At 41.6% G+C, this 26,219-nt stretch overlaps 2 protein-coding genes across 6 annotated transcripts in view; one reads left to right on the forward strand and one right to left on the reverse strand.

The window, feature by feature from the left end:
- adcy7 (adenylate cyclase 7) overlaps nucleotides 1-15,752 on the forward strand; it is a 55,546-nt gene extending 39,794 nt beyond the window's left edge. The window contains exons 10-27 of one of the 3 annotated variants that reach the window (XM_069674475.1): nucleotides 474-606; nucleotides 1,290-1,478; nucleotides 1,963-2,006; nucleotides 4,442-4,501; nucleotides 5,301-5,378; nucleotides 6,973-7,042; nucleotides 7,163-7,260; nucleotides 7,427-7,511; nucleotides 9,069-9,206; nucleotides 9,360-9,467; nucleotides 9,973-10,169; nucleotides 10,302-10,413; nucleotides 11,136-11,294; nucleotides 11,924-12,070; nucleotides 12,303-12,410; nucleotides 12,552-12,666; nucleotides 14,009-14,133; nucleotides 14,566-15,752. In XM_069674475.1, coding sequence (XP_069530576.1) covers nucleotides 474-606; nucleotides 1,290-1,478; nucleotides 1,963-2,006; nucleotides 4,442-4,501; nucleotides 5,301-5,378; nucleotides 6,973-7,042; nucleotides 7,163-7,260; nucleotides 7,427-7,511; nucleotides 9,069-9,206; nucleotides 9,360-9,467; nucleotides 9,973-10,169; nucleotides 10,302-10,413; nucleotides 11,136-11,294; nucleotides 11,924-12,070; nucleotides 12,303-12,410; nucleotides 12,552-12,666; nucleotides 14,009-14,133; nucleotides 14,566-14,712 — 2,113 coding nt within the window. In that variant the 3' untranslated portion in view covers nucleotides 14,713-15,752. The remainder of the gene's footprint in view (nucleotides 1-473; nucleotides 607-1,289; nucleotides 1,479-1,962; nucleotides 2,007-4,441; nucleotides 4,502-5,300; nucleotides 5,379-6,972; nucleotides 7,043-7,162; nucleotides 7,261-7,426; nucleotides 7,512-9,068; nucleotides 9,207-9,359; nucleotides 9,468-9,972; nucleotides 10,170-10,301; nucleotides 10,414-11,135; nucleotides 11,295-11,923; nucleotides 12,071-12,302; nucleotides 12,411-12,551; nucleotides 12,667-14,008; nucleotides 14,134-14,565) is intronic. The other 2 variants (XM_069674557.1, XM_069674627.1) reach the window with 2 other exon arrangements.
- Nucleotides 15,753-15,787: 35 nt separating this feature from the next.
- On the reverse strand, nucleotides 15,788-25,987 carry brd7 (bromodomain containing 7). 3 transcript variants are annotated; one of them, XM_069674901.1, is made up of 17 exons: nucleotides 25,892-25,987; nucleotides 25,289-25,482; nucleotides 25,082-25,178; nucleotides 24,934-24,994; nucleotides 24,595-24,739; nucleotides 23,331-23,441; nucleotides 22,956-23,128; nucleotides 21,984-22,098; nucleotides 21,636-21,711; nucleotides 21,278-21,385; nucleotides 21,042-21,177; nucleotides 19,084-19,195; nucleotides 18,930-18,974; nucleotides 18,093-18,180; nucleotides 17,281-17,424; nucleotides 16,106-16,246; nucleotides 15,788-15,957 (listed from the first exon to the last, which is right to left on the reverse strand). In XM_069674901.1, exons 1-17 carry the CDS (start codon nucleotides 25,938-25,940, stop codon nucleotides 15,887-15,889), a joined length of 1,866 nt encoding a protein of 621 aa, XP_069531002.1. In that variant the 5' UTR covers nucleotides 25,941-25,987; the 3' UTR covers nucleotides 15,788-15,886. The 3 variants fall into 3 exon arrangements, with proteins under 3 accessions (XP_069531002.1, XP_069530925.1, XP_069530842.1); XM_069674824.1 differs by having other exon boundaries at nucleotides 15,790-15,957; nucleotides 18,930-18,977; nucleotides 24,934-24,991; XM_069674741.1 differs by having other exon boundaries at nucleotides 15,790-15,957; nucleotides 18,930-18,977.
- Between the last annotated feature and the right edge of the window lie 232 nt (nucleotides 25,988-26,219).

A 26,219-nucleotide genomic window follows, 5' to 3' on the forward strand; every position in this document is an offset into this window, starting at 1 on the left:
AGATGACAATGAGTGTTATGCAGTACTTGGTTTACTTTTAGCATCAGAAATCTATCGTCAGCCATCAACATCAGCTAATTAAATATATTGAAATTTTGCATCTTTTATTATTTTAAGCCCCAAACCTTGAAAATAGTCATTAGTTATTTTTCTCTTAACCATGTTAGAAGATGTAGTGTTCTGCAAGTGTTGTGTGTAGTGCTCTTTTTCAATTACAGGGGTTGATACAGTAAAAAAAAAAATGCAACCAAAATAAATATTGCAAAAAATTGTCCTAAAACAAATTACATTACATTGTGAAGGCTGTTTTTAATTCTTGTCATTTATATACTTATTTAAACAGAAAAATCATCTTCAATTTCGAATAGTTAATATTGAATTAAATACAGAGGCCAAAGAACACACAATGTAAGAGAAATTTACCTTTTACATATGCAATGTCATGCTTCAGCCGCTCTTTCCCTCTTTGTTAGACGTGTTCACATCACAGAGGCGACACTGAAGCACCTCAACAAGGCTTATGAAGTGGAAGAAGGCGAAGGCCACTGCAGGGACCCCTACCTGAAAGAACTCAATGTCCAAACCTACCTAGTCATTGATCCAAGGGTAACTTCTCTGTCCATCTTTATTGAAAATGCATGTTGCTATGGAGAGAGTGAGAAAAGCTCTTACACATAATTGCTCGTAGGATGATGTCATATATTAAGAAAAATATTCATTTAATCTTTTAAAAACCAGTGATTCAATTTGTTGAGTACAGACAACAAAGAGTGTTTCTTGTGTTGTCGTCCAAATATTATGGTTGATATGTTACGTTCTACTGTAATATGATTTTAAAACGATGCCATAGCATAACTTTCAACCAGATTGCTTTTGTATTTTCTGTCATTTACATTTTTTGGCAACAAACATTCCCTTCATCTCTGTGCCCACATGTTCCCTCCACTCTTCACCAGATTCGGTACATAATACTCCTTTAACCATTGCACAGTTGCAAACAAATTTAGATGACCCATACACCTATCCACTGCAGAATTGGACAGCTTTCCACCAAGTATTCTCCAAAACTCCTTAAGAACCAGGTGCAGAGCCAGGTTAAAAATGCCTTTTATAAGATGAAGTGGTTGCAATGCCTTAGTAGAGGTTTGCTTACCCTGTGTGCTCTCAAATGAATGACGAGAGATGTCCTCACTCTAGTTTTTGAGCTTGAGAGCTTCAGGTGAATGCCCTAAGTGCACTGTAAATGTAATATTATTTGTGTGTGTGTGTGTGTGTGTGTGTGTCTTAAGTCTAAGGACTCATCTCTGAACAGCCGCAGCGCACCCAAACCTCGGGTGAATGATGGGCTGAAGATGCGGGCGTCTGTGCGTATGACCCGTTACCTGGAGTCATGGGGGGCAGTTAAACCTTTTGCCCACCTTCAGAACCGAGAGGGCTTCACTCCTGACAGCATTGTGAACGGCAAGCCGCGCTGGAAGGTGAGCAGGCTGTTGTTGTTGTTGTTGGTTGTTGTTAAGGCAACAGCAATTTTTCTCCATGAGACCACATTAACGCCTCGTGTACAGATTCTAGACAAGGTCTGGCTGCGTTGATTAGTTAAGAAATAACAGTAAAAAAGAACCACAGATAGATCTGTTATAGAAAGACCTCGTTTAACTGTGTGCTGCTTAAAACACTGCTGCACGGTGCCTCTTCCCACACAATTTTTTTGTTGCTGTAGGATGTTAAAAGCTTCTGGCAATAATGAGAAACTTAAGTGATGTTCTGATTTCCTGATGAATAACTGCATAGTGTTTGAGGGTATAACTAAGGCAGGTCGAAACCACACAGTGACGTAATTTTCTGTCGGGGGTTTCAAGTATTTCTCACATAATGTTGGATATATTGAGTTTCAGTGGGTTTGGACTACAGCATTAATATTACCATGCATTCTTCTTAAGTAAATGTCCCTTTCTTTTACAGGACATTCCTCTACGATCAGCCCCCGGCACAAAGGTCCCTGAGAGGTAAGAACAACCCTGAGCTGCTACTGTGAATTAAAAAATGAATTTGTTGTCTATTTTTAAGTTGTAGTAAAATGTAGCACAATGTTAATGTGCACACTTCCACCCTGGAAGTCAGCCACAGTCTAACACTGTGGCTCAATAGCATCTTGATGACCTGCAACAGAGAAGAGTATTTCTCATCAACTTCCCCTGCCAGGACTTTTCCATCTGTTCATTGAATCTTAACTTAACATCACATTTCATTAAAACATCTTTTAATAAAGTCTATATATCCAAGCAGTCATTTTCTGGGAGTCATCACATTGTTTGCCAACTTACAGCGATACACACAGAGATTATGGTGTTTTCAACTATTTATATTTTATTAGATAGGGACGATGCAATTTAAAAGAGTTCTAGTACAGTGCATGAAACTGATGTGCTGTCCAGAGAGTTTGTAGCTATAGCTAATTTTCAATTCCTGTAGCTACCCATGCTGTGACAAGTACAGTATGATAACAATATACAGCTTTCAGCATCATAAAAACAGTAAACTTGAGTTATAGAATAAAATACACATACCACAATACAACAACAAGTCTTAGAGGTTAGGTTATGTAGAGGAAGATTATCTAAAAAGGGGCACAGTGCTGGTTTACTTAAAGTATTTTATTCCTGGGTGCATCATTGGGTCGTAACTTAGGTGTTAAAATGCATAAAGAATCCAGTGGAGGTGAAGTTAATACTGAAATTGTTCTTAAACTTAAACTTAGACTTCGTCAGTACATATACCCAAAGCAAGAGAACTGCTAGAGATGTTACTCTCTACTATCAAAGTCATCATGTCCCAAAAAAATGTTGCCTTTGGCGAAGAACACAAGTCAAAACACCATCACTTATGAGGCCCCCCAAAATTGAACTGGTTTTGGATAAATTATAGTGTGATGAAACAAAAACAGTGCAGTGCTAGTAGGTAGTAGTAGTAGCAGTTAGTAATTACCTGTTACAAAATATAATAACCTAATCCAAGCATCATCATCAAGTAACGTAACTGATTACTTTCAGTTAATTTTGGATTACTGATTACTGAAGATCTGCAAATAAAGACAAGAGAAAAGACATTTCACCACTTTTGTAACGCATTTAAATATACTTTGTTAAGTAGCTATTCACACTACTTCACACTCAAACTTCATGTAAACTGCCATAAACTTATTCCAGTCTGGAGCTTGTGTTTTTACTCACACCATCCTGACCGCGGCCATCACCAGAGTCACAAACTATTTTTTTAGTAGTAGTAGAAGACGACGACAGGTTAGCTAACATTTTTAACTGGAATTCTGTGCAGCTGACATTAGTGGTTGGTCTTTCCTGGAAATATTTCTTTAAATTAGATGTCGAGTCCTTGGATAATGACAGCATTTTCACAGCCAGAAGGCATAACTCGCACTGTACTGTGATGTTGCTCCCATTTCCACCCAATGAAAGCATTTTTTTCACCACAGGCCGTGGCAACTTTGAGGAGTGGTGTGAGACTTGCGTGTCGTGAAGTGTCGTTTCGTGTGGGCGCAGGTGCAATGAGACACCAGATGTTATAGAGCATCTTTGGTATTCTATCGTCTTTAGTGTAAACATGTTTTTTAAATTGTAATTCTGCTAATAATCCAAATTTTTAAAAAATGTATCTGTAATCTAATTATCTTTTTTTTTCTGCAACTGTAACGGTATACAGTTGCCTTAATTGTATCCTAATTACATTACTCCTCAAGTCTGCTAATCAGCCAATACTTTTCTTTAATCGCACTGGTATCAGATGGGTACTCCGTATCGGGCAATATTCAAGTCTGCGTATTGGAATCAGGAAAAAATGGTATCATAATGTCTCTAGTCACTTCAGGGCTGCTGCTTCCTGCAGAGTGGTGGGAGTCCCGAGCTCTATGACAAGCCCTTTTAATATTTTAAAATAATGCTAAGACAAATTGATTATGGTTGAAGCATAATAGTCGTTTATTATCTTTTCCTGTCTGGCGTCGGCAGTAAGTACAAATATTTAAAGTGTAGCCTCTGATCAGTGGGCAGGACTCACCTACACTAACAGTGTGGGTTGCAGTAATTTGATTAGACGAGATAAGTGTGTGCCTAAAAGCACAGGCATCGCACCCCGTGAGAGGTTTGTGTTATCTCTGAAATAATTAATTTCATTCATATATGCACAGTGGCCTGTAGTTAAGGCAGCAGCTTGTGAACACGTCTGCAGCATGTGACAGTAAAATAAGGTGCACTCACTCAGACCTGATGACATTAGAATACTTTTGTATCTGTAGATAAAGTAACAGTAGTGAATGTTCAGTGTATATCGCGCTGTTTTAAATCATTTTTTGGGCCCTGTGTTTTTCTAGCTCCTCACTGCTCTGTTGTGATGAATTTGTGTGTGTCTTATTGTTGGGCCCTGACAGCTTTGATGAGTCTATAGAAGAGCCGTTCACCTTGCCCACCCCTCCATTCAGCAGCTATAAGTGAGTGGGGCCTTCATGGCCTGCAAGGTCATCACTCCCTCAGTGCAGTAGTTCTCAACCTTTGGCCTTTTGACCCCTAAAAACAAAAACACACAAGGTTTGTCATAGAAACTGTAAATTAACTTTCACATACTGTTGATAACACAATTGATCTTAAATTCATAATTATTTGTACAAACATTTTAAATAATCCTCTGAGTCCGACACACAGACATGTCTTCATAATATCCCGTCCCCCCAGGGTGAGAACTATTGCCTCAGTGAAGAGCCTTGCTATCCCAACACTAACCTGAGCAGTGGTGTAATTCTGTTCTTTAATCACTGTTTCTCACTGCTACCTCTTTGTAACAGGGCAATGTGATCTAAAAAGCCACCAGGAACCCCATAACCTCTGTTGGTAGACTGACATGCTCCTATTAACACTGATCACTGACTGGGGCTTGTGTGTATCTGGGTCTGTGCATCCGTGGGAGTGTTTCCTTCCTGATAGAGTAGGGGGTTTCCAAGCAGAAGCACGGCAGAGACACTCCCGCTCGATCCCACAGAGATAATCTTACACTGCTGCATCCGGCACCCTTCCTCTATGTAACTCTTTCAAAGTCACCAACCATATTTCTATTTCTCACTAATGCTCACAATGGCATTAACCAAGTTGCCTCCATGCACAATAAACTGGACCCTGAGTAACCCGCATGACCTGATCCTGTTTTCAGGCATCTGTTCCTTCTTCCTGTTCAGCTTGTATGTTTCAGTGTCTCTGCCTGCCTGTTCCTAATTGTCTCTGTGCTCTTCGGTGCAGGAACAAATCCCAGAAGAGTAAGTTCGATGAGGAGCTGCACAATGAGATGACGACTACTATAGATGAGCTCAGCAGCAAGTAGGTCCACTTTTACACGTCAAAAAAACATTTCAGGCATGTTTATATCACTAGAAAATAGCTAGACACAGAATTGCTTAATTTTTTAGACATTGTTAGTTTATTGGTTCTTTGTTAGGTTGATCCACAACTTTGTTCCCGACTGAAATATCTCAACAACCATGACATAAAATGACATGTCCAGACACTTACGATCTCCAGTGGAAGAATCCTACTGATGTTGGAGAACCACTGACCTTTTTGTCAGCTCCTTCATGACATTGATATTTTTTGTGTTTGAGTGAAGTTTCTTGACAACTTTTGGATTTAAATTTGGTGAAAACATTTAAATCAACTCAGGATAAACTGTAAAAGCTTTGGCCCTGAATTCTCATCAAGCATGATTATCCAAATATTTGGTTTAGGACCAAATACCTGCAACACTAATGATTCCCACTTCAGCCTCAGCTGCACTGTTTTTAGCGCTAATTAGCAAATGGTAGCATACTTCCACTGTGGTGAACATTAGGCCTGCTTATCATTAGCATGTAAGGATTGCCACTGTGAGCATGTTACTCAAAGCATCCCTGTGACTAAATACAGCCTCAGAGAGCAATTAGCATGGCTGCAGACTGTTAGTCTTTTTGGTGCTAATGCCTGTAATAACAAACTCAAAAACAATATAGTTTCTTTCGAGGGTATTATTATCTAATTTACATATACTTGTGTTAATGCTCAACACAGTCACAGACGACAGTTTCAGGCAAAAAGGGTCAAGACTGTTCTTCACAAGTGCTCTTTATACACAAGATAAAGCATAACTAATCATTTTTTAAAACAGCAAAGTACATCCGTCCTTTTATCATAGTCCAAGAGAGGCCTTCCAGTTGCTTACAACGTTATTAGTTAATTGGAAATGAAAACCCGCGTAGACAAACATTGTGTGATACCAAGAAAGATGAGATGAGCATACAACAGCCGAGGCTTTATATCTGAAGGTCTTTTCACTTGCTGCCACAACATCTTGGTGCCATATCTTAGCAAGTGCTAAACACATATCCATCAGCTTTAATCCATTTAATAATTTTTCTTTGTAAAATGTTGATGTGAATGTTAAGTTTTAGGTTTGTATTTCATGGATGATAGATGACATGTAGCTTAACTTAAAGCCTTTATAACAGCCTATTTGTATACAGTGTTGTACAAAGGAATGAAAAGAAGGAGCTGAATGTTATTTTTCATGTATTTTGTTTGCAATGAACTGAAACAATGAATACAATGTTACTTTTCTGTATCTGATTCTTGATTCAACATTTGTTATTTGTGAGTGTCATTAGAAGAGCAAGAAAAGCAGTACAAGATTGAAACCTTCTTTTCAAGCAAGCTACTCTGTTAAGATATTGTGTTTACCCCAGGAGAGCAGTGCAGCAGCTGTTTATGCCCTGTGTGATCCGGTGCTCATAACACTTGACTTAACTTATAAAGACACACTATAAATGTCAAACTTTTCGCATGTAGAACGTAAAAGCCTCTCTATTCACCTTTTATCTTTCCTTCTATCTTCCCTCTTTCCTTCTTCCCTCTCTACCTTGTTATCTCCCTTCTCCTCTCTCAGGCAGTGGTCTAAGTCTGAAGAGACTGGAAAATTAGCTCTGTGGTTTCCGAAGAAAGATCTGGAAAAACAGGTTAGTAAGACAAAACAGCTGCAAAAAGATCCTTTAAAAATTCCACATTGTCGTTCATTTCCCTTCAAGCGTTCTGGTGCTGAACTTAAGGTTAATGTGTTCTGTGTTACCTCCTCTTAGTACCGAGCCCTGGATTTGCCGATGTTCAAGCACTACGTTGGCTGTGCCACCCTCATCTTCCTCTGCATCTTTGTGGTTCAGATGTTTGTCACAAAGGAGTGAGTATGAACACGTTTTCATCTGTGAGTTACTTGTATGCATGACAAAGTTGTCAGCAGGTATGATGCAACTGGAAGAAGAAACACAGTATGAAGATAACATTTGTAATCACAGGAAAAGGGGAGGCTGCAGATTGATTTCTGACATACTTTTTATCTCCCTCAGTCAACAGACGTTGGGGATTTCATTTGGAGTATTGGTTTGCGTGCTGCTGCTGACCCTGGCTATCTGTTTCGCCAGTCACTTACAGGTCAGTGTGTGGAGTCTTACGTTAACATTTCATATTCAGACTCAAGTGATTGAAGGTCAGGTTTCAGCTCTTTGCAGGCAGTTTGTCCCTGTTAGCATTTAGGCTTGTGGAAAGTAGAAAAAAAATCAGCCTCACAGGCAAAGTAAACCTGTCATAACTCCTGCAGCAGCCCACACTGAATGTAGATCAGTTTAAAATTTCCATGTTGTATAATCCTGCCCTGGCCCTGAACTGCATTTCAAGAGTCTGACTCACATGTGTTTTTGCTCTGAAGTGGTATTCATGAATTTTATTTCCTTGTGCGTGAGAAGAGGGAAATCAATGTGGAATTTTTTATTGATAATTGTATTTGTTGTGTAAAGGCCGCACAAGATAAATGTTAGAAAATCCAATCCAATCCGATCCACTTTATTTATATAGCACATTTTAAAAACAACAAGGTTACCAAAGTGCTGCACAACAGATAAAAACATTAAGTAAGTAAAATTCAAATGTTAAAATAAATATATAAAAAGTAAAAGATTTAATTTAGGAGCTACCACTGAAAAAGCACGGTCACCCCTGGTCTTATGTCTGCTCTTTGGGATGACAAGACGCAGCTGATCAGCGGACCTCAATGCTCTTGAGGGGGTGTAGGTGTGTATGAGGTCTGTGATGTACTGAGGCGCGAGAAAATGCAGATAGTCGTCAGTAAGTGTTGTTTTACTCATCATCTTTTCGTAGCCTTCCTTAAGCTTACTCAACATTGTTTTCTGCTGTATTATCTAAGAAGTAATGCGCACATGAGGGTTTTAAAATAGAATAATCTCAAGATATTAACCCGGTGAGATTTTCTGGCACATCCAAGGTCAAGGCATGACCTTTTTTTTAAATGTCAAAACATATGAATGAATTCTGGTTCAGGTTGAACATTGTCTCTGTGCACTGAAATATTCTTTAGAAACTCTTTGTTCTCTCTCGTCCTATTTGAACAAATATTTTTATGTTTAATTGTTTCATAAGGTATTACTTGCAAAACTAAAAACTATTGTTTTAATGTTTGAAATTATTCACATGCCGCAGAGCTTTTGTCAAGTCAGTAAGACAACACCAAGGTGTTTGTACACTGTACTTGTTTTCAGTCGTGAGATACACAGCATCACTTGCAGAAAGGTGTGAAAGGTTCAAGGTAAAAAAGAAACACAAACATATTAGAAAGGGCCAGTGCTTAGTGCATAAAGGACAGTGTGAAAAGGACCTGTGGGCTGCACGTGTGTGTTTCACTCTGCCAGAAGTAGCCGCTCTGTGAAAGGAAACATGTGATGCAAGCTATCCTTTGCATTCACCGCGCTGTAGCTTTCTATAGCTCACCTTTGACTTGCTATGTAACTCCTGACACTGGGTCCTTGACAGACACTGTGTTCTCCTCTCAGATAGTTTCCTTCACTTAAAATAGCTTGCATTGAGACGTTCCCATGTGATGTCTGCTGACTCTGTGAAAGCCACATGCTCGCTCTTCATACCCGTTTGACTCCACCTTTCCTCGTCTTTCTGCTCACTTCTCTTTACCTTCTGCAGCGCCTGTTTCCAGAGAAGCTATCGAGGTGCCAGTGGTTGCCAGCTGTGTCGGAGGCGGTAGTGAAGCGGCCATGCGTGCGCCTCCCTCTGGCCACCATCACCACTACGGTCATCATTGTCTTGGCTGTGTTCAACCTGGTACGACCACACTCACGTGTTAAGTGACAAGAGAGGCTCATTATATACTCTTGCTATTTGTAGCTGTGCCACACTTCATAGCTGCCATGCCAGACTTTAAAGCATGTTGTCCAGTGGTGGCTTGTCACTCAGATCTGTTTGATCCCCCCGCAGTGCTTCGTCCAGAGTCATGTGACAGAATGTTCCAGTGATATTGGCAACCTGTGTCCCACTAACGATTCCCGTAAGCAGGGATTAGAGGACGGCCTCTTCTGCCTGCCTGTGAGTCATAGATTTGTTGACCCTAAACAATAATGAAAGTGCATTTTTTTAATTCCATATCAGACTGGATTAAATAACATTTACAAATAGTTCTGTGTTCATGTGTTTACTGACGTGATACCAGGAGGGTAGATTCATCACCATGATATAAATATAAGTATATTCACCTAGCACTTATTACACAGCATATAATCATTGTAATCAATAAACAGGATTAATAAACATACTGTATTCATCAATTAATATACATGTAAAATCTGAATATGGAGCTGTTTAATAGAGCTCTATTCATTCAGCTATTGCTTTAGTTATGGAAAACTACATTATTAAACATTTGAATATGTTCTTTTGTCTGCTCACAGTTGCATAATAATGTGTTTTAAACCATTTATTAATTATTCTTATACTTTTTTCTTACTTTTACATAGCTGTTGTTAAAATAAATGGTAGCTAAATTGTGTTTTGGACCGGATCTAACTCCATCCCTCGCTCCTCTCTTCCTCAGTACTCCGTTTACTGCTGCATCCTGTCGCTCATTGCATGTGGAGTCTTCCTGCGGGTGAGCTTTGAGCTCAAAGTGCTCTTCCTCTCCGTGGCCTCCGCAGCTTACTACAGCATCATCCTCAGTATCAGGAAAGATCTGTTTGAGGGCTACAGAGACTTCCTCTACGCTCAGATCAGCGACAGCTGGAACTGCAGCAGGTGGGACTGAACTTATACTTAGTCAGAGTTTATGTTACTCAAAGTCCTAGTTCCATTAATAGACATTTGGTTTATTAATTTCAGTGCACTGGAAATATGTTAATAGAGGTTAATTCCATGTTTGTGTTCCAGCAGTGAGGATGTATCTGAGCTGAAATGTTTAGGGCTGGTGAAACACCCTCAGGTGATGAGCTGCATATACATCACCCTGTTCCTGGTCACTATGCTCATCATATCACAGCAGGTAATGATAATCTTAACCTCTTTGTGTTCATCCGTTATCTGCATCATTATCATTCAGTATCATTGTAATCCCTCGATCCCAAACACTCAAACTAAGACCGTACTGACAGGTTACACATCAAATTGTGCAAATTAAGTGAACTCAAATTGAATTCTTGAGTATTTGTTCGCCTACTACCAATTGTAAAATGATAAGAAATAAATATTCTGTCTCCTTGTTTCCTCGTCTGCTCCTCCTGCCTGTAACCCGAAAGAGAGGAGGCTTGCCAGAGGAGCTATGAGAGAGGAGGCACAGATGTTTCCTTTGTAGAAGTCTTTTTGGCTCCTGTGACATATAAACGGGCTTGACATACAGCTGGAATACATACAAACTATATAAATACATGAAATTCTATAACTTGTGATGATCACTGTGAAAAGAAAAGTGATTTCGATATGACATAAGGCTATAACAACACAATGGACAAAGGTGCAGCTGTGCCACAGGCAAAGTTCATGACATTGATTTAACATGAAGGCTCAAAAGCACAGATATCTAACTCTTTACACGCCTGTTGCCTCAACACCTTGTGTGCCCCCCTTACTCTTCCTGCTCGATAGTAGGCACTAGGAGTTAGGAGAGGAGGCGATTAAAGGATTGAAGGATGTACAAACTGAATGGTGGGAAAAGACTTTTGCCTGGTCTAACCTCAGTTTATTTATTTATTTATTTCCGTCCGCTAGAATGAGACGTGCTTTCGCCAGGACTTCGTGCTAAAGTACAAGAACCGCACGGAGCAGGACGAGATTGAGACCAGGGAGAACCTGAACCGCCTGCTGCTGGAGAACGTGCTGCCGGCCCACGTGGCAGCGCTGTTTGTCGGGGAGAATAAAAAGAACGAGGTGAGGCTTTCCTGAAAAATATCTTTTACTATATGATTAGTAATAAAGACAAAATAGCAAATTGCAATTCATCTTATATTGTGACCGGTGGCTATATTTATTCAGCCACTTTTAATCAATGGAAAGGCAAATTACCATCATTTATTTGTTTATATATTAACAGTATTTTCAGATGTTTTGTTGTTACAACTCTCAAAATAGAAATCCAGCCTCCCATGATGCTCCTGTTTTGGAACATTACCTCAGGTCAGCTGTAGACTATGTAAAAGAAATCATGACTAAAAGTGCAGTGTTGCTGCCTGCACTGAAGGACAAAGGCAGAGAGAATTTGTTCCTGTAAAGTGAAACACAATGCTGTGCAGATTCACAGCAACGCTGACTCACGAGGTCATCGAGTTATCACTCACATCTACTTTTACTCTGAAGGTGAAACATGACAGGGTGCTAAATGATCTTCATTGAGTTAAGTATAACGTGTCTAATCTGTTTTCTTTCCCATTATCATCTTAAGAATTCAGGCCAAAACTGCCTGTGAGCTGTTCTTATTTTACAATAACAATAACCAAACAAACCGAGCCTCCTCCTGAGTAAAACTATTAACTGTTCTTCGTGTTTTTTCCACCCGACAGGACCTGTACTACAAGTCGTATGACTGTGTATGTGTGATGTTCGCCTCAGTACCGGATTTCAAAGAGTTTTACACTGAGTGTGATATCAACAAAGACGGCCTGGAATGCCTGAGGCTCCTGAACGAAATCATCGCTGACTTTGACGAGGTCAGAAAAACAAAAAACCTTTTCTTTTTTTGTCATCCCTCGAGTTGTTGCCAAGTGCATCAATGTGATGCATGCTGGATGTGTCTTTAGAGAGACCGAGTTTCATCATCTAAACTCGTGATTAAGAATAAGAGCTGAATCCCTCTTGTGTGCATGCCAACAGGAATAAATACTGTGAATGATGGAGTTCCCACACGTCTAACACTCTTTTAGTTTCTCTTCAAACCAACAGCTGCTGTCCAAGCCTAAATTCAGCGGTGTGGAGAAGATAAAGACGATTGGCAGCACGTACATGGCTGCAGCGGGGCTCAGTGGGACGCCTGGTCAGGAGAACAATCAGGTGGAGTAGCTGCTGCTTCAGACCGGGTCACACCTGGGTCAGAGCGGCTGTTTGAACTGTTTCTCTGCATGGCATAAATTCTCTTTTTGAGCTCTCATACAGGCGTCATAATGATTCTGTTGAATGAAATGTTCTCTCCAGGACAGAGAGCGGCAGCAGGCCCAGATCGGAATCATGGTGGAGTTTGCCATCGCTCTGATCGGCAAGTTGGACGGCATCAACAGACATTCCTTCAACAGCTTCAGGCTGCGAGTGGGTGAGTGCGCTCAGCTGCTTGGCAGCTTCAGCAGGAACCTTTCATTGACGAATACTGCACTACACTGTCTTCAGCTGACAAAATAACCCCACAGGTTTCCTTGGTTACACTGAGCAGTACATGACTGGCAATTATGGAGAGTTTCTTCTTCCTCTTAAAGCCAACTTTATAAGCTTATGTAACCTTTGACAGAAATGTTTAGCTTCTGCTTTGTGGTTGTTAAGAGCTTGGAGCTGATTTTAAATTTCCACTCATAAATGACAGTGGTCAACTTCAGTCGCACATAATAACATATCAAATAAATGTCCTACTCGACCCATGAGGTAGAGACAGAACTCGGCAAAGTCTGAGAAACGTTGTGTCTGCCGTCTAGAGACTCTTATTAGGAAACTGATTTTGTGCTGTCCATATTGATAGGATAGTCAGTGTGCATAACGCATAAGTCTTCTATAGTGGTCCCAGTAATACTTGTTGTGAAGTGTATTGTGACATGATGGTTAAGATATGTTTGAATCAAAAGACCTATCCCATTTATACCTAGAACTGTTAAATAATCCATTTCCTCCTGCTCCTTTGTGTTTCTATCTGCAGGATTTCTTTTGTTTGTCTGACTCAGTGTTGAGTGTTAGTTATTTGTGGTGTTTGAAATGTGCGCTCACCCTCATGCCCTGTGGAGCATGGAGAGCTGATTTCTCTCCTCCTCTGCTCTATTCTGGACTGTTACAGTGCATAAACTGTGTTTCAGTGTTTCACAGTTTGGGTTTAATGTTGTGTTGGTTTCATTATCTAATGCTGAAGATCCGGTTTTGCACCATCTGTGTGCATCTGTGATGCAATGCATCCAAGGGCACATGGACCACAGCTCGCCTTAGAGGGTATAAACCTACATAAAGTATGGACTCCTTCAAATGTCATGTTTATAGGATCTGCTTGTCCCGTCTCAGTGGGACCGAGGTGACGACCACATAATGAGCGGGTGGAGACAAGTTTTCATTGTGGAGTCAATGAGGGATGAACTAGTTTTGCAGTCTTCCAACTATTGAGAGACGTACTCCCCACATGGGACATTTTTACAGGTTGCACAGCAATTTCTATCTATTATTAGCTGACAGTAGCAACCGTTCACTACTGGTCATACAACTCCAAGTAGGGCTGTTGCCGATTTACCACTGAAACATTTGATGTTGAGCGTTTGCCACAGACTGATATCTCTCTAGCACAGCTGTAGCATTGTGCATATTTCATCCCGTCTTTCTTTTCTACACTCTTACTTACTCTGTTTTCTGCAGATGAACATCATACAATTAAAGAAATACTGCTTCCATGTTTTGACTTCACACAGGCATTAATTACGGCCCAGTGATAGCCGGAGTGATCGGGGCGAGGAAACCTCAGTACGACATCTGGGGAAACACGGTTAATGTGGCCAGCAGGATGGAGAGCACCGGGGAGCTGGGGAAGATCCAGGTACTGACACAAACACACCGTCTGGTGTTCCCACAGGTCAAACAGAGTGTTCACACTGTTCTCTGTAGCTCTGGGCTGCAACACCATCATAAATGGATTGAGGAAGATCAACTGTTTGACTCTGGGCCAGATGTGATTTTCATTATCTGCTTTTAACAGTGACCAAAATAATCATCAGGAAGAACATCTGATGAGATGAGAACATTTCATTTGCGTCTCTCCTGCTGTTGCACTTTATTGCTGTAACCTTGCTGTGTATTCAGAGCAGTTCATGCTCTAACTTCCCTCTGCTAATGGCACTGCTGTTATACTAATGCTGTCATAATAAAGTTTAAATTAAAACATGTGTTCAGTAAGAGGAGTCAGGTGTTACTTTTGCTGCAGGGAACTTCTCATTTTGTCACTGCAATAATGCGTGGTGTCTACTTCCAGGTCACAGAGGAGACGTCTGATGTGCTGCATAATCTGGGCTACTCCTGCGAGTGCAGAGGATTCATAAACGTGAAGGGGAAGGGGGAGCTGAAAACCTTCTTTGTGTGTACGGACATGAGCAAGCAGCAGAGCATGGGGCTGAGCTGAGGTCAGGCCGCCACAGCCAACAGCCCTGGAGACAGACTCGTGTACACAAACCAGGAGTTTAAACACTCCTGGACAGCACAAGTGTTGAGACAGAACTGACTGTGATACAGCTGCGTTCCTGTGATGTCACAATGAAGCGACACTTTTATCTCTGGACCCGTCAGACGGATCAGGATGAAGGAGAGAGAGTCAGAACGTACAGTCAACATCTTTTTCTATTCATGAACACGTTTACGTCCAGTGATCTGTCACTTTTGTACTTTTTTTGTCTTTAACTTAGATGTTTATTGGCAGAAAAATGTGTATTGTACTAATGCCAAAAACAGTTGTGTAATTTTTGAGGACCTCTTTGGTCCTTTAAAAACAAAACGATGGATTCTGTTTGGATCATAATTTGATCGTCTGGTTTTACTGTTTAAGAAGGGGTAGACCCACTGCTCTGTTACTGTGTAATGAGCATGACATACGTGAGCTGTTTCAATGGCAGAAACAGGCTAGAAAACCTCTTTTCATGCTACTTTCTTTGGGAGATATTCACATAACAAAAAGTTGTACGTTTTACCCTCTGACCAAGCTAGAGCCAAGCTTGCTCAGTGAGTCCAGCTGTGTCGTTAACCCAGAATAAAAACGGTTTAAAATTACATACATGACAAGATATTTGCTGCCTTTCAGGAGGAAATGGACAAATGTCACAAAATCCACGTGCGGTTTGTCACCTGTTGAAGTGTTGCTGCTTGTCTCTTTATATGCTGCAAAGAGGGAAACCTGTGACGCTCCTCTCCGTGTCCTTTTTGTCTGTGTGATCTAACAACCTGCCTGCTGTGAATTTCCTCTGAATCCAACTCAGACTTTCTGATCCGGATCGCTCTCTGTGTCTCTGAAAACTTGATCTGTCTCGTGGCCTTATCTTTTTGAGACCCTCATGTTTCTGAAGTTGTGGTTACATATTAATAATAATAATAATAATGTATTGGCCTTTATGTGAATAAAAGCGGCATTGTATTTTGTACAGTTACAGAATGTAATAAATGTTTTCCTAAGTCTGCAGTTTTTCACAAGAAGCAAAGTTTATATAAAAGAAGTTTATTGAATGAAATGCATATAAATGTCACACAAAAAGCACCTGAACTACTAAAATTAAGTTAGTAAACTGTGAGGGTTGGTTTGAATTTAATCACACAGCGATGACTAGAGCTGAATCGTGACAACTGGACAAGGTCTCCATCGGTTCAGCCGTCTCCTGCACTGAGAACACAGAAAAGTATCATATTAGATGTGCTAAGTTCTCCCAGAAACTCTTTGATTGTAAGGTTAGCAGACAAATAAATGCTTTTCAAAAGAAAACTAGGAATGTTAGCTGTTACTTAGGTAAAATTAGGTATTCAAGGCTTACCTGTGGTGAGGTCAATTAAGGGCTCAGGTGGTTCGAGAGGTAACGCGATGCCCATGGCCCTCCTGATGCCGTAGACGCTGCTGACATCACAAGGGGCCACCTGACCAGTCAGCTCAGCCAGGTTCCCAGTCACCTTCTCGGCTGCAGACACACGGGAGAGGTAAAGAAACATTACAAAGACATTGCTGAAGACTCTCTTGAGAAGTTATTTGCTATGGATTCAACCTTCAGTCAGAACATGTGTTACAGGAAGTTCTTTGTTAAAGTGAAAGTTTAAAATCTAAGAAAAACACTGAGTCACTTCCTTGTCGATACGGTAAGCATGAAGCGTCCCCTGAGTAGACAGACATAAACAGTGAAAGAAGGGGAGACGGCTCATCTGGCTCTGTTTAAAAGTAACTCCCCTGCCAAGCTTCTAAACATACTGTATCACATTTGTTTAAAGCTAGGGTAGCCTTTTGTAATCTTTACTAAAATTATATTGCTAAATGGTACAGCTATGAAAATGCTCTGACAACAAAAATGCCATATGAGATGAATTGGATGACCCCAGCCTCCGTGCATGACTGCAGTATTCCACAAGCTAATGTTACATGAAGGTCTTATAAAAATGACGAGCGAGATGTTTGAATACAGTTAGTGATGACAACCATCCCTGAACAAGACGGGTCCAACGCTCTCTTGTGTTGTCCTCAAGTAGTCAGGAAGAGATGTGTCTTCATGTATTGGTGGCTTTGGCTTTTTCCCCATTTGGATACTTTTAAATGAAGCTTACTCATGCTGGTTTCTTTACCCAAGCTTTAACTCAAACAAAGAATTAGTCTGCGCTCCTCCTTTTGATGACAGGATGTTTCCAGCCTCCGTGCTAAGCTACCCTGACTGGGCACTAGCACTAGCTTAATATTTACAGCACAAACATTAAGAGTGGTAGTCATAGGCAGCTTTGATGATGTAAAAATCAAAGGAAAAGCCAGAACAACACGGGTGATTCTGACAATTTCTCTGTTGAAGCGTCCCTGAGAGTGGCGATAGGTGATTTGAATCAGATCATTGTCCAACTCTTATAAGAAGCTAAATCACATCTGTGCAGGACGGCCGGTAAAGAGGTAAATGGGGTGTTGTGCGAGGTCTACAGCTGCAGGAACAAAGAGGTCCATGCAGTGAGAGGCTCTTACCCAGCTCCAGCTCCTTGGCAGTCGGGGCCAGCAGGCAGATCATGTTAGGTGGCTGCTTGGCGCTCAGACGCTCCTTCTGAGCTTCCTGCAGGTCGCGCAGGAGCTTTGTAGTCTCGTCCAGTTTCTGCTGGAAGTGCAGGGCCTCTGTGACAGAAAGACAGCGCGCATTCATTAATGCTTTCTCTGGGTTCCTCCAGTTACCTGGTCAGTAACCCCGCCCGTCCTCGGTGTTGAACACAATACATCCTTTCATTCTCATCCCCAGAGTCTCACTGTTACACTAATGTCTGAGTGCTGAGAGAGCAGAGGGGAGGGACTCTGATGGGCTGTTAGAAAGATCTAAGAGGAAACATAATGGGGTGCTGAATGGATAAATGGCTCATCTAACTGCTTTAGATGAGTGCTGTTTTTTTTGGTTGTTTTGAACAAGCCTAATGGCAACAACAGCATTTAGAGTGTAATTATGAATATCTTTGTTCACATATTCATTGGAGACGCACATAAAGCCGTCAGGTTGGACAGATCGTATCTGTGATCTTCCATGAGAGTGGGGAGTTATCTCAGTGGTAAAATAATACACATTATTATGAGTTGAAAATTTATATCTGAAAGGTGTTTTTAATTGTCTGTCTGATTCTTTCTAAACTCATGTTAATTATATAAACCTGTTAAACGAAAAAATGATTGCTAGAACAAAGTGGTGGCCTCGAGGTTAAAGTGCCGACCGTGATTCCCTGATATTTAATAATAATAATGATTGCTAGTTGAAGTACAATATGTAACACACTGTAGTACTCAGTGAGAAGTTTTACCCCCAGAGAGCTTCTCGGGCTCCTGCAGGCCTGCAGCGGAACGCAGGACATCCAGCCTGTTGCTGTTGGGTGCTAAGGCCTCAGCTACCTGAAAGACACGAGGGGGGAGACAACATGTTGAGTCAGATTAGAGAAATGCATTCCACACGAGACAGCTGACGCTTCAAGGGAACATCCAGGCCTTTTGAAGCCTCTTTAGTCACGCTGCTTCTTCGCTCCAGTAAAATCAAACCTAATGAAAAGCTGCAACACCCGGGCAGGGGGATGAGAGTAACCTGGAGAGCAGCCAAGAACAGCAAACAGGCAGGACAGAGGGTTGCTGTGTGGAGGATGGAGGGGGATGTGCTTTGGTTTCCTGCGCTGCTCTGAGGAGCAATTCAGCTCCGCAGCAGCCAGCGGGCGCTGGAAGAAAACACGGGCCTCTCCAAATTCTCCAACAGCAAGTGGCACCGCTGTGTTTTGAAGGAAAATGTTCTTTCCATGCGCGGATGGATCACAGCTAAAAGGCAGGCCCCTGCTATGTTGACACAGCTGGTTGACGCGGCAACCATCTGCAGAGGCCATCTATACTGACAAAATGAAATGAAGTATCCACACAAGAGACAAACACAAGAACACAAGCTGTACGACCGCCTATGGAAGCCACAGCAGGAGCTCCTCTTCCGATCATCATCTCTAACGGCAACGAGTGTGTACGGCGCCGACATTACACACAGCACACACACAATGTTTGCTTCCATCTGTACCGTACAGAGAGGCACACAACCCACAGACGCTGTTTATCACAGAGGACAGCTTTTTTGTGGGCTTCAGCTCCAGATTCCCACAAACACTCACCTCCATGTCATCCTTGTCCTCTTGTGTGTTTGTTGCCTCCTGCACCTGCTGGAAAGACAACGAAAAAACACAACTCATTGAGTAAAAACTCTTTACATTTCTCTCCTGTGCTGTTTTAACCTGAATCAGTCCGGATGTCACAGAAGGTGCTTACCTGCTCGGTCTCCTTCAGCTTTTTGGAATGCTCTCCGTTCGTCACTGCATCCAGGACGTTATCTGCCAGTTTGTACACATACTCGTCGGATTTGGCCAAAAGCTCTGACAAGCTGCCAAACACAAAGACAAACACAAAAATGTTTTCTAAGCAGCAGCAGGATAAAAATCAGAATCACTTTCTTGGCCAAGAATACTGAGAAGTTGATATTGACTCTACTGACAGAGCTAAAGCAACAAACTGAACTGCCTGCAAACTGAAAGACAGCCAAAGACAAGTTTAGAGCATGAAAGTAATAATCTCGAACATTTTCATCTAAGTAAATGTCTGTTAAGTTATCAATTACCGATTGAGTGTTGAGCCTATGGCCCACTGATGAAAGCCTTTGCATTTGCACTAGTACAGACTGGGTGTCAGGTGCAACAAATCTCAAGTGGCACCCAGTTAAGCCGCTTTCCCTTTGGTCAAAAAACCCGCTAACACCTGGCTTTTGTGCTTAGTGGGAAATGCCTCGGCTCCGATCGGCATTGATGGGAACACAAAACCCTTGTCAACACACTAATTTCTGCCCCCCTTTCCAGCAGGATGCTATGCTCCGTCTGTAACTTCTGCGACTCCTCATCATCTCAGCTACAAATCCACCCGTCTCTGTCCAAGCAGCAGAGTTTAATAAACAATCTGAATGAGTTATAGATACAATAAAGACCTAACCACCGTAACATCTACTGTCACTGTTTACTAACTCTGTCTCTGGTGCGTTTGTGACGTCAGACGGTGACGCAGCAGCAGAAAAGAGACAATCTGTATCTATAAGCCGGTCTTCCCGGGTCTGAAAAACCTGCGTCAACATGCTAAATTTAGGTGGGAAAGGGGTATTAGTCACACGTTTTCCATCACCCAGCAGTGGTTGGTCTGCCAGGGAGGGTAGGTGGAGGTTTCCAGCGAGCAAACAGTAATCTACTATGGCTGAACAAACAAAGAAAAGATCGATGACTACAGATACAACTTCTAAAATAAGTGAAAATCCAAAGAAAAAGAAACAAATTTGACGCTCAGATGAAGGCAAACAGTCTGAAATAAAGCGACCGTCAGGGAAGAACAGTTACAACCGTAGCCGACTGTGGACGTCACACATGCGACACTGTCTGGATATCTGGGAAGTGTGCTCCCGCAATTACCGTTTATCACCATAGGTGCTGCCAAAGAGAACAAACCTGACATCTTCGAGAATATATAACTTTAAATAAACATTTTCATAGATTCAACAGGAAAACAAGATGTACAGTGCAGCTTCATAAAGAGAAATAGAAGCTTGGATCAGACACTGACATCAACCACTGAATGAAGAAGAACTGAGCTGATATCTCCTCAAATGATACAATACATACAATTTAAAGCAAACGCACACACAGTGGTGTTTCTTAAGTGGCATGCCAGATGAAAACCTCATCCCAAAAGAATCCTACTACTAAATTAAATAAGTACTTGTAAGGATATCAGCATTCACAGAGATGTTAAGTACAAACCATAAACGACCCTTAAGTACAGCAAGAACTCATTTAACAACGTTTACCAGATTAAAACGACTCCTCAGATGTTCTCAACACTAAACATCCAGTCACCTTCAATGTTCAGCCTGGACTCACACACTCAGGAGATTACATTTAGGCCAACACAAAGCCTTAAAAGTACATTAGTGGAGTCCTCAGGGGGAAATACATGAACAAAAAGCCGTCGTGTGTGGCGATGAGTGTACTATGAGATTATTATACACATGAAACCAGAGTTAATGAAGTCAGGATGAGGCTCAGTCTGCAGCCGACAGCAGCCGCTCCTCAGGCAGCACAACGTTGTGCAAAAGAGAAACATCTGGACAGTAATCAGCCAGGAATGCCTTCAGTGACGTTTTCTGCGACTGCCACAGAGCGCGTGTGCGCTTGCGGTCGTGCTGCACATACCTGTCTGAGCCTTGCAGGCTGGCCTCCTCGCCGTAGGACGAGTAGATGAGGTCAGAATCCTCCTTGCTGACGTTGGCAAAGCTGGAGTCGTAGGTGGGTGCGTAGGAGGTGAACGGCCCGTAGTTGATGTAGGACACTGTGGAAAGTGTCATCATCAGCTCATTATCTGTCATGTAAGCTCAAACAACAAGCAGGGCAGGTCTCTGATATTATCACCACGCTGAGACATGAAGTACCTGGAGTGATCCTGTTCCTCTTGTCCTCCCTGAAGCCCGGCAGGCTGTTCACGCCGCTCTGCAGCCGATTGGACATCATGCCCAGTTTCACAGGACAGTAACCAGCATCTGTAACAGGAACCAATTTTAATTTACCCTGCCTCTCTTTTGCTTAATGAATTTATTTGCAATGCAGGAGTCCCTGGTGACGTTCACAAACTGCTATTTCTGGCGAATATATGATATATACATATACCTGTATAGATACTAAGTTGTTGTTACAATCAATGAAGATTTTCTTGGGCAAAAAAGTGAATAATAAATCTTTATGCGTGCCTTTTTATTTCCTGTTGATCATCTAATGGATGAAAGAACTCACCTCCCACTGATGGATCTGCTGGGTTGAGGATTGCCAGAGTGGTGGAGCCGTCAGACTTCCGTCTTGCAAACTCCAACTAGATAACAAATAAATAATATGAAAATTACTTTTTCAGTTTAAGAAGGGACCTTGTTGTGGTTTAACATTTGGAGAAACTGTCATGCCTCAAAACCATCGGTTCAAAATGTCTGAAACACCAAATCCTTTATTCCTCTTTAATAAAAGAATGGTCATTATTTTAACGAGGGACTTTAAAACTAAATACCTTTCCTATCATGAGCAGAGGTTGTGACTTTTTAATAGGAAATAGGTCAGTTTAAAAAATCCTTAGTTTAACCCTGTTCTCACTTCACTCTGCAGCAGCCTGTTGGACAGCTTCCCTCCAGACTCTGCGATGACCTTGCGGATTTCCTCCAGCTCTTTCTCTGCCTTTGCTGCTTCGTCCTTGGAGTCCTTGTCCTGCCTGTAAATGAAACACGGAGTGAAAGACAGCGGATGAGACACTCTGACCATGAATGACAAGGCTTTTCTTTTGTTGCGAGAATAAAAAGCTTGCACACTGCACCAAAATACTGCAGGAAGAGACATGAGTGCTTCTGTTCATCAAACACCTACGTTCAAATTTAATTCCTCAGATAATCTACCTGTGAGTGCTGCGCTGACGTCAATAAGCGCCATCAAGATTTTATACACAGTATCTTCTGATTCACGCAGGAGGTGAAGCAGCTGAATGAAAAACAGCTTTGTCAAGGTTTCTCCGTCGTTTCCTCTAATGATGAGTCACATCCGACACGCAACTTTAATCATCAGGCTCTATTACATCACAAGCTACAGCACTGATTTCTAAGATGCACAGACAAGAGAGAAAACAAGACCCAGCATGCTGCGAGGCATTCCTCACATTCTCTGCCTCCAGCTCCACAGCTGAAAACTGATTTAATGCAGCGTCAGAGGAAACATAGCCACAAAAACTGACACTGTGGAAAACACCAATATGCTGAATTTTGACTTCTGCTTGTTTAGTTCTCCCAACTTTACCTGTGCTGATGTGCTGCCAGTTTTTTAAGTCTTTTATTTTGGTAGGCAAGCAGGAAACTGCAGCTGGATAGACCACATGTTTTGTAAAAGATCGAGGACAGATTTTGGTCACTTCTTGATGGCATATGATATCTCAGATTTTTCACTAATGTCATGCAACTTCTGACTGAATAATATTCCATTCCTCACACATCACCCAAGTAATCCTAATGTAAGCATATCTATGCCCATGTGGCACATGACTTAAGGAAACGTGTATGTGATGGCAGCAGGGTGAAGGACCTGGGTGTACTGGGTGTCTGGGAGCTCTCGCTGCTGTCTGTGGTCGAGGTGGGTCTCTCTCTGTTCTGGTCCAGGCTGGTGCCACCCTGGTCCTCAGACTTCCCCGGCTGCTTGGCAGAAGGGTCAAGGCCAGACATGAACTCTATGCTCTGCTTCAGGCTCTCCAGCCTTTCCTATTGAAAGAAAATACACGTCCTGCTGATGATGCTGTGTGTAATCATTCTGAGGCTATCTGCTGCCCCCATCTGTTGCATTAGGGCCAAAGCAGAGTCGTGCAACGTTTTTACACGCATTAAACACTGCTGATAAATGAGTATACATGACCATCCTGTGCAGTTAGTATGATTGCTTAAAAAAGTCTGGTGATTTTCATACCTGGCTCAAGATCTTCATTCCAGAGTGTAACAGTTTCCGAGCTGCTTTGTGGTAAATCGTCTCCGGTTTGTTGTAAATCATGGCGTTTTCACACATGATCCTGAAGTCCACCTGCATCATCGACACATTACACATCAAACACTTAGCATGACAAAAAAACAAGTAAATTATGTGTGTTGTACTTTATTAAGTGCTTTTATTTTGAAAGTCATCCAACATGATCAATGCCCTCTAAGGTGTAGTCATTGTTGGTAATGTCTTTATCCAGTTTTTGGGCCCTAATCCCACCGAAGTCCTTTAAAACTGGCGATTTTGAACTCTGATCTTTCATTTACCTAAATGTTGATTAAATATAACTCAATGTACAATGTTACAATTTCTTTTAGCAGCCACTTTAGACCAAAGAGACGTACCTCTGAGAGTTACCTGTACCACAGCAGTAACAGTCTTTGGCCCACCTGATATTTTTTATGACCTTATTTATCCACATTCTGATTCAAAAGTATAAATTTGATCATTTGAAATGATAAATAATAGTTTAACTGAGAAAGTTTGACTAATCAAATTGACTTGACAAATTGTCGAGTCCTTTAATCTACTCTTGGTTGTACAGTAGTGTTGCAGAGTGATGCTTTGTTTGCCTCATAAACAAGATAGAGAGTTGCTTTGGAGTACACACAAGATTAATTAGGGATGCACTGATCAGGATTTTTTTAGGGCCGGTAACGATTACCGTTTTTTCTTTTAATAGTGAGCTCTGCCGATCACCTATCACTGATCCTTTCACCGATTTAAATGCATTTTTCCAACCTTTCTAAGAATGTAAAAATCATAGCACAGAGAGAGAATTAATACATTATGATCTTAGTGTTTATTTGCCACTGCACTTGATAACTGCACTGTTCAGAACAAGTAAGTGTGCTGCACATATGTGGACCATTAATGTAAATACACAAATATATAGGCTCTGCAGTGGGAGATCTCATCCAAATGTACTTCCGTCAATGACAGATTTATTTTTAACAATGAAAACTGAGTTCGATCTAGTAATTTTAAGTCGTTCACACCCGTCCCTTGAGAGTGTGAATATGAACCATTTATCTATTGTAGTGGATTAAACGGACTGCTGTCTTTGAAGCACGTCTGCGATCACTGCGGGTCACAGAGCGGTGACGCTGCACCACTGGAGTAGGAGGAGCAAATGCTAGAGGCACACCAATTATTTTACATGTGCGGTTTTGAATGCAGTAATACGGGCAGATACCTTGAGTTCATCCAATGACTGGTAGCACTCTTTCTTTACTTTGTCCTTCATGGAGCTGAAGTCCATAGGACGTTTGATAACCGCGGAGTAGCCAGGAGCAATGAGGTCTGTCACCGGGAACGAGAAGAATGCACTGGGATCTTTCCTACAGATAAAAACACAGTCAAACAGTGCATATTTACACACTGCCCTAGGAATGCACCAAATTTACTGTAGCGGAAGGGAAGGCTAGGGGTGAGTATTATAATGACAAGCACTGTGAGGAGACTTGCTGCTGAATGTGCGTCAGTTCATAAAGATACACAATTATCTCATGTCAAAAAATAGTCAATGCTGCACCTTTGGATCTGCCTGATGAGCTGGTTTAAAGCTTCCTGCAGAGGAGTTTGTTCCTTTTCTGCTAACAAAAAATAAAACATAGCCTCATTAAAAAAAAAGAAGAAAAGGTGTTGAAGTTAACTGCATGCAAGAGGAAATTTGAGACTACCTTCCAGCTTATCCAGCTCTGAGCGGATGGGAGTCCTGCTCTGTTCTGCTCGATCATCATCTCCATCTGCGTCCTGTCCTTTCTTCTTCTTTGTCATCTGACATCACAAAAACAAAACATAATGATCATTCGACAATATATAGTAACTTCTTCAAAAAGTAATACTCTCACAACAGAGGTACGGGATAGGCTATTTAGTGACATTACCTTTTTCTTCCCTCTGTCATCCTCTGGTGACCCAAGGCTTCTGTCTTTATCCTTCTTCTTTTTCTTCTTCTTGTCCTTTGGTTTGTCGTAGTCCGCCGACTGTTCGTCGTAAAAAGTGTCCAGACTCGAACTTCCCGTCGTAACTTCGTTTCCGGACACTTTCAACACCAGCTTCAGTGGTCTCTCTCCGTATTCTGAAGATATCAAGTCAACAAAAAACATTAGCGTGTTAAAGGTGGCTCACAGTTACTATCGCCGATAGATCCGTGACAGCTGAGAGATGCTAGACATCATAGCCACTAGCGAGTTAGCAACCAGAGCTGAAGCTACAGTTATAGCTTCACGTTTCACTGTTAAATTAAATCGCTAGCATTGTATTTACACCGATTTGTGGCATACTTGCAGAAATAGGCGGCAGATCAATAGGTAAATCAGCCCGGCTTGTAGCCTTGCAGTACGCTAGCTAATAAGCTAGCTAGGGGAAAACCATGGTCTGGCTAACACACTTATTGTCGCAAAACTGGGGATTCCAGCCTATTAAATTAAAAATAATAAAGAAATTGTTTAACAGAATGAGTACGCTTAGTATCTGCTTATAAATACCTTCATATCCGTGTTTTTCCGACTTGTGCTTTTTGTGCTTCTTGCCCATTGTTTGTATTTTTATCTGGTACCGGTTGCTCTCTGTTCTCGCTGATAGCGGAAGCACTACAGGGGAGTCTGTAGGCCTGCAGCGCCACCAGCCGGTGTGACGGTGACAACGCGAGCTGATCGTCCACCCTCATCGTCGGTAGGGGGCGATGTAAGCTTAATTTTAATCTTCATCCGTGGACCAAGACCTGGAAAACTTTTTCCCTGCGAAGAGTATTCTTGTGATTCTGGATTTTAGCTGTCTGTCTAAATTATGAACCATTAAGAGAGAAGATTTGAT

This window comes from Semicossyphus pulcher, unplaced genomic scaffold (genome assembly GCF_022749685.1).
Source record: "Semicossyphus pulcher isolate SPU_LCO1_2020_fin unplaced genomic scaffold, fSemPul1.0.p SCAF_1, whole genome shotgun sequence".
Classification (NCBI taxonomy): domain Eukaryota; kingdom Metazoa; phylum Chordata; class Actinopteri; order Labriformes; family Labridae; genus Semicossyphus; species Semicossyphus pulcher.

Coding starts and splice junctions, on each gene's coding strand:
- brd7 (XM_069674741.1), bottom strand. CDS start 25,940: ATGGGCAAGAAGCACAAAAAGCACAAGTCGGAAAAACACGGATATGAA. Junction 25,483..25,891: donor GGAAAAACACGGATATGAAG/GTATTTATAAGC, acceptor TGATATCTTCAG/AATACGGAGAGAGACCACTG. Junction 22,099..22,955: donor CAGACACCCAGTACACCCAG/GTCCTTCACCCT, acceptor TTTCATTTACAG/GCAGGACAAGGACTCCAAGG.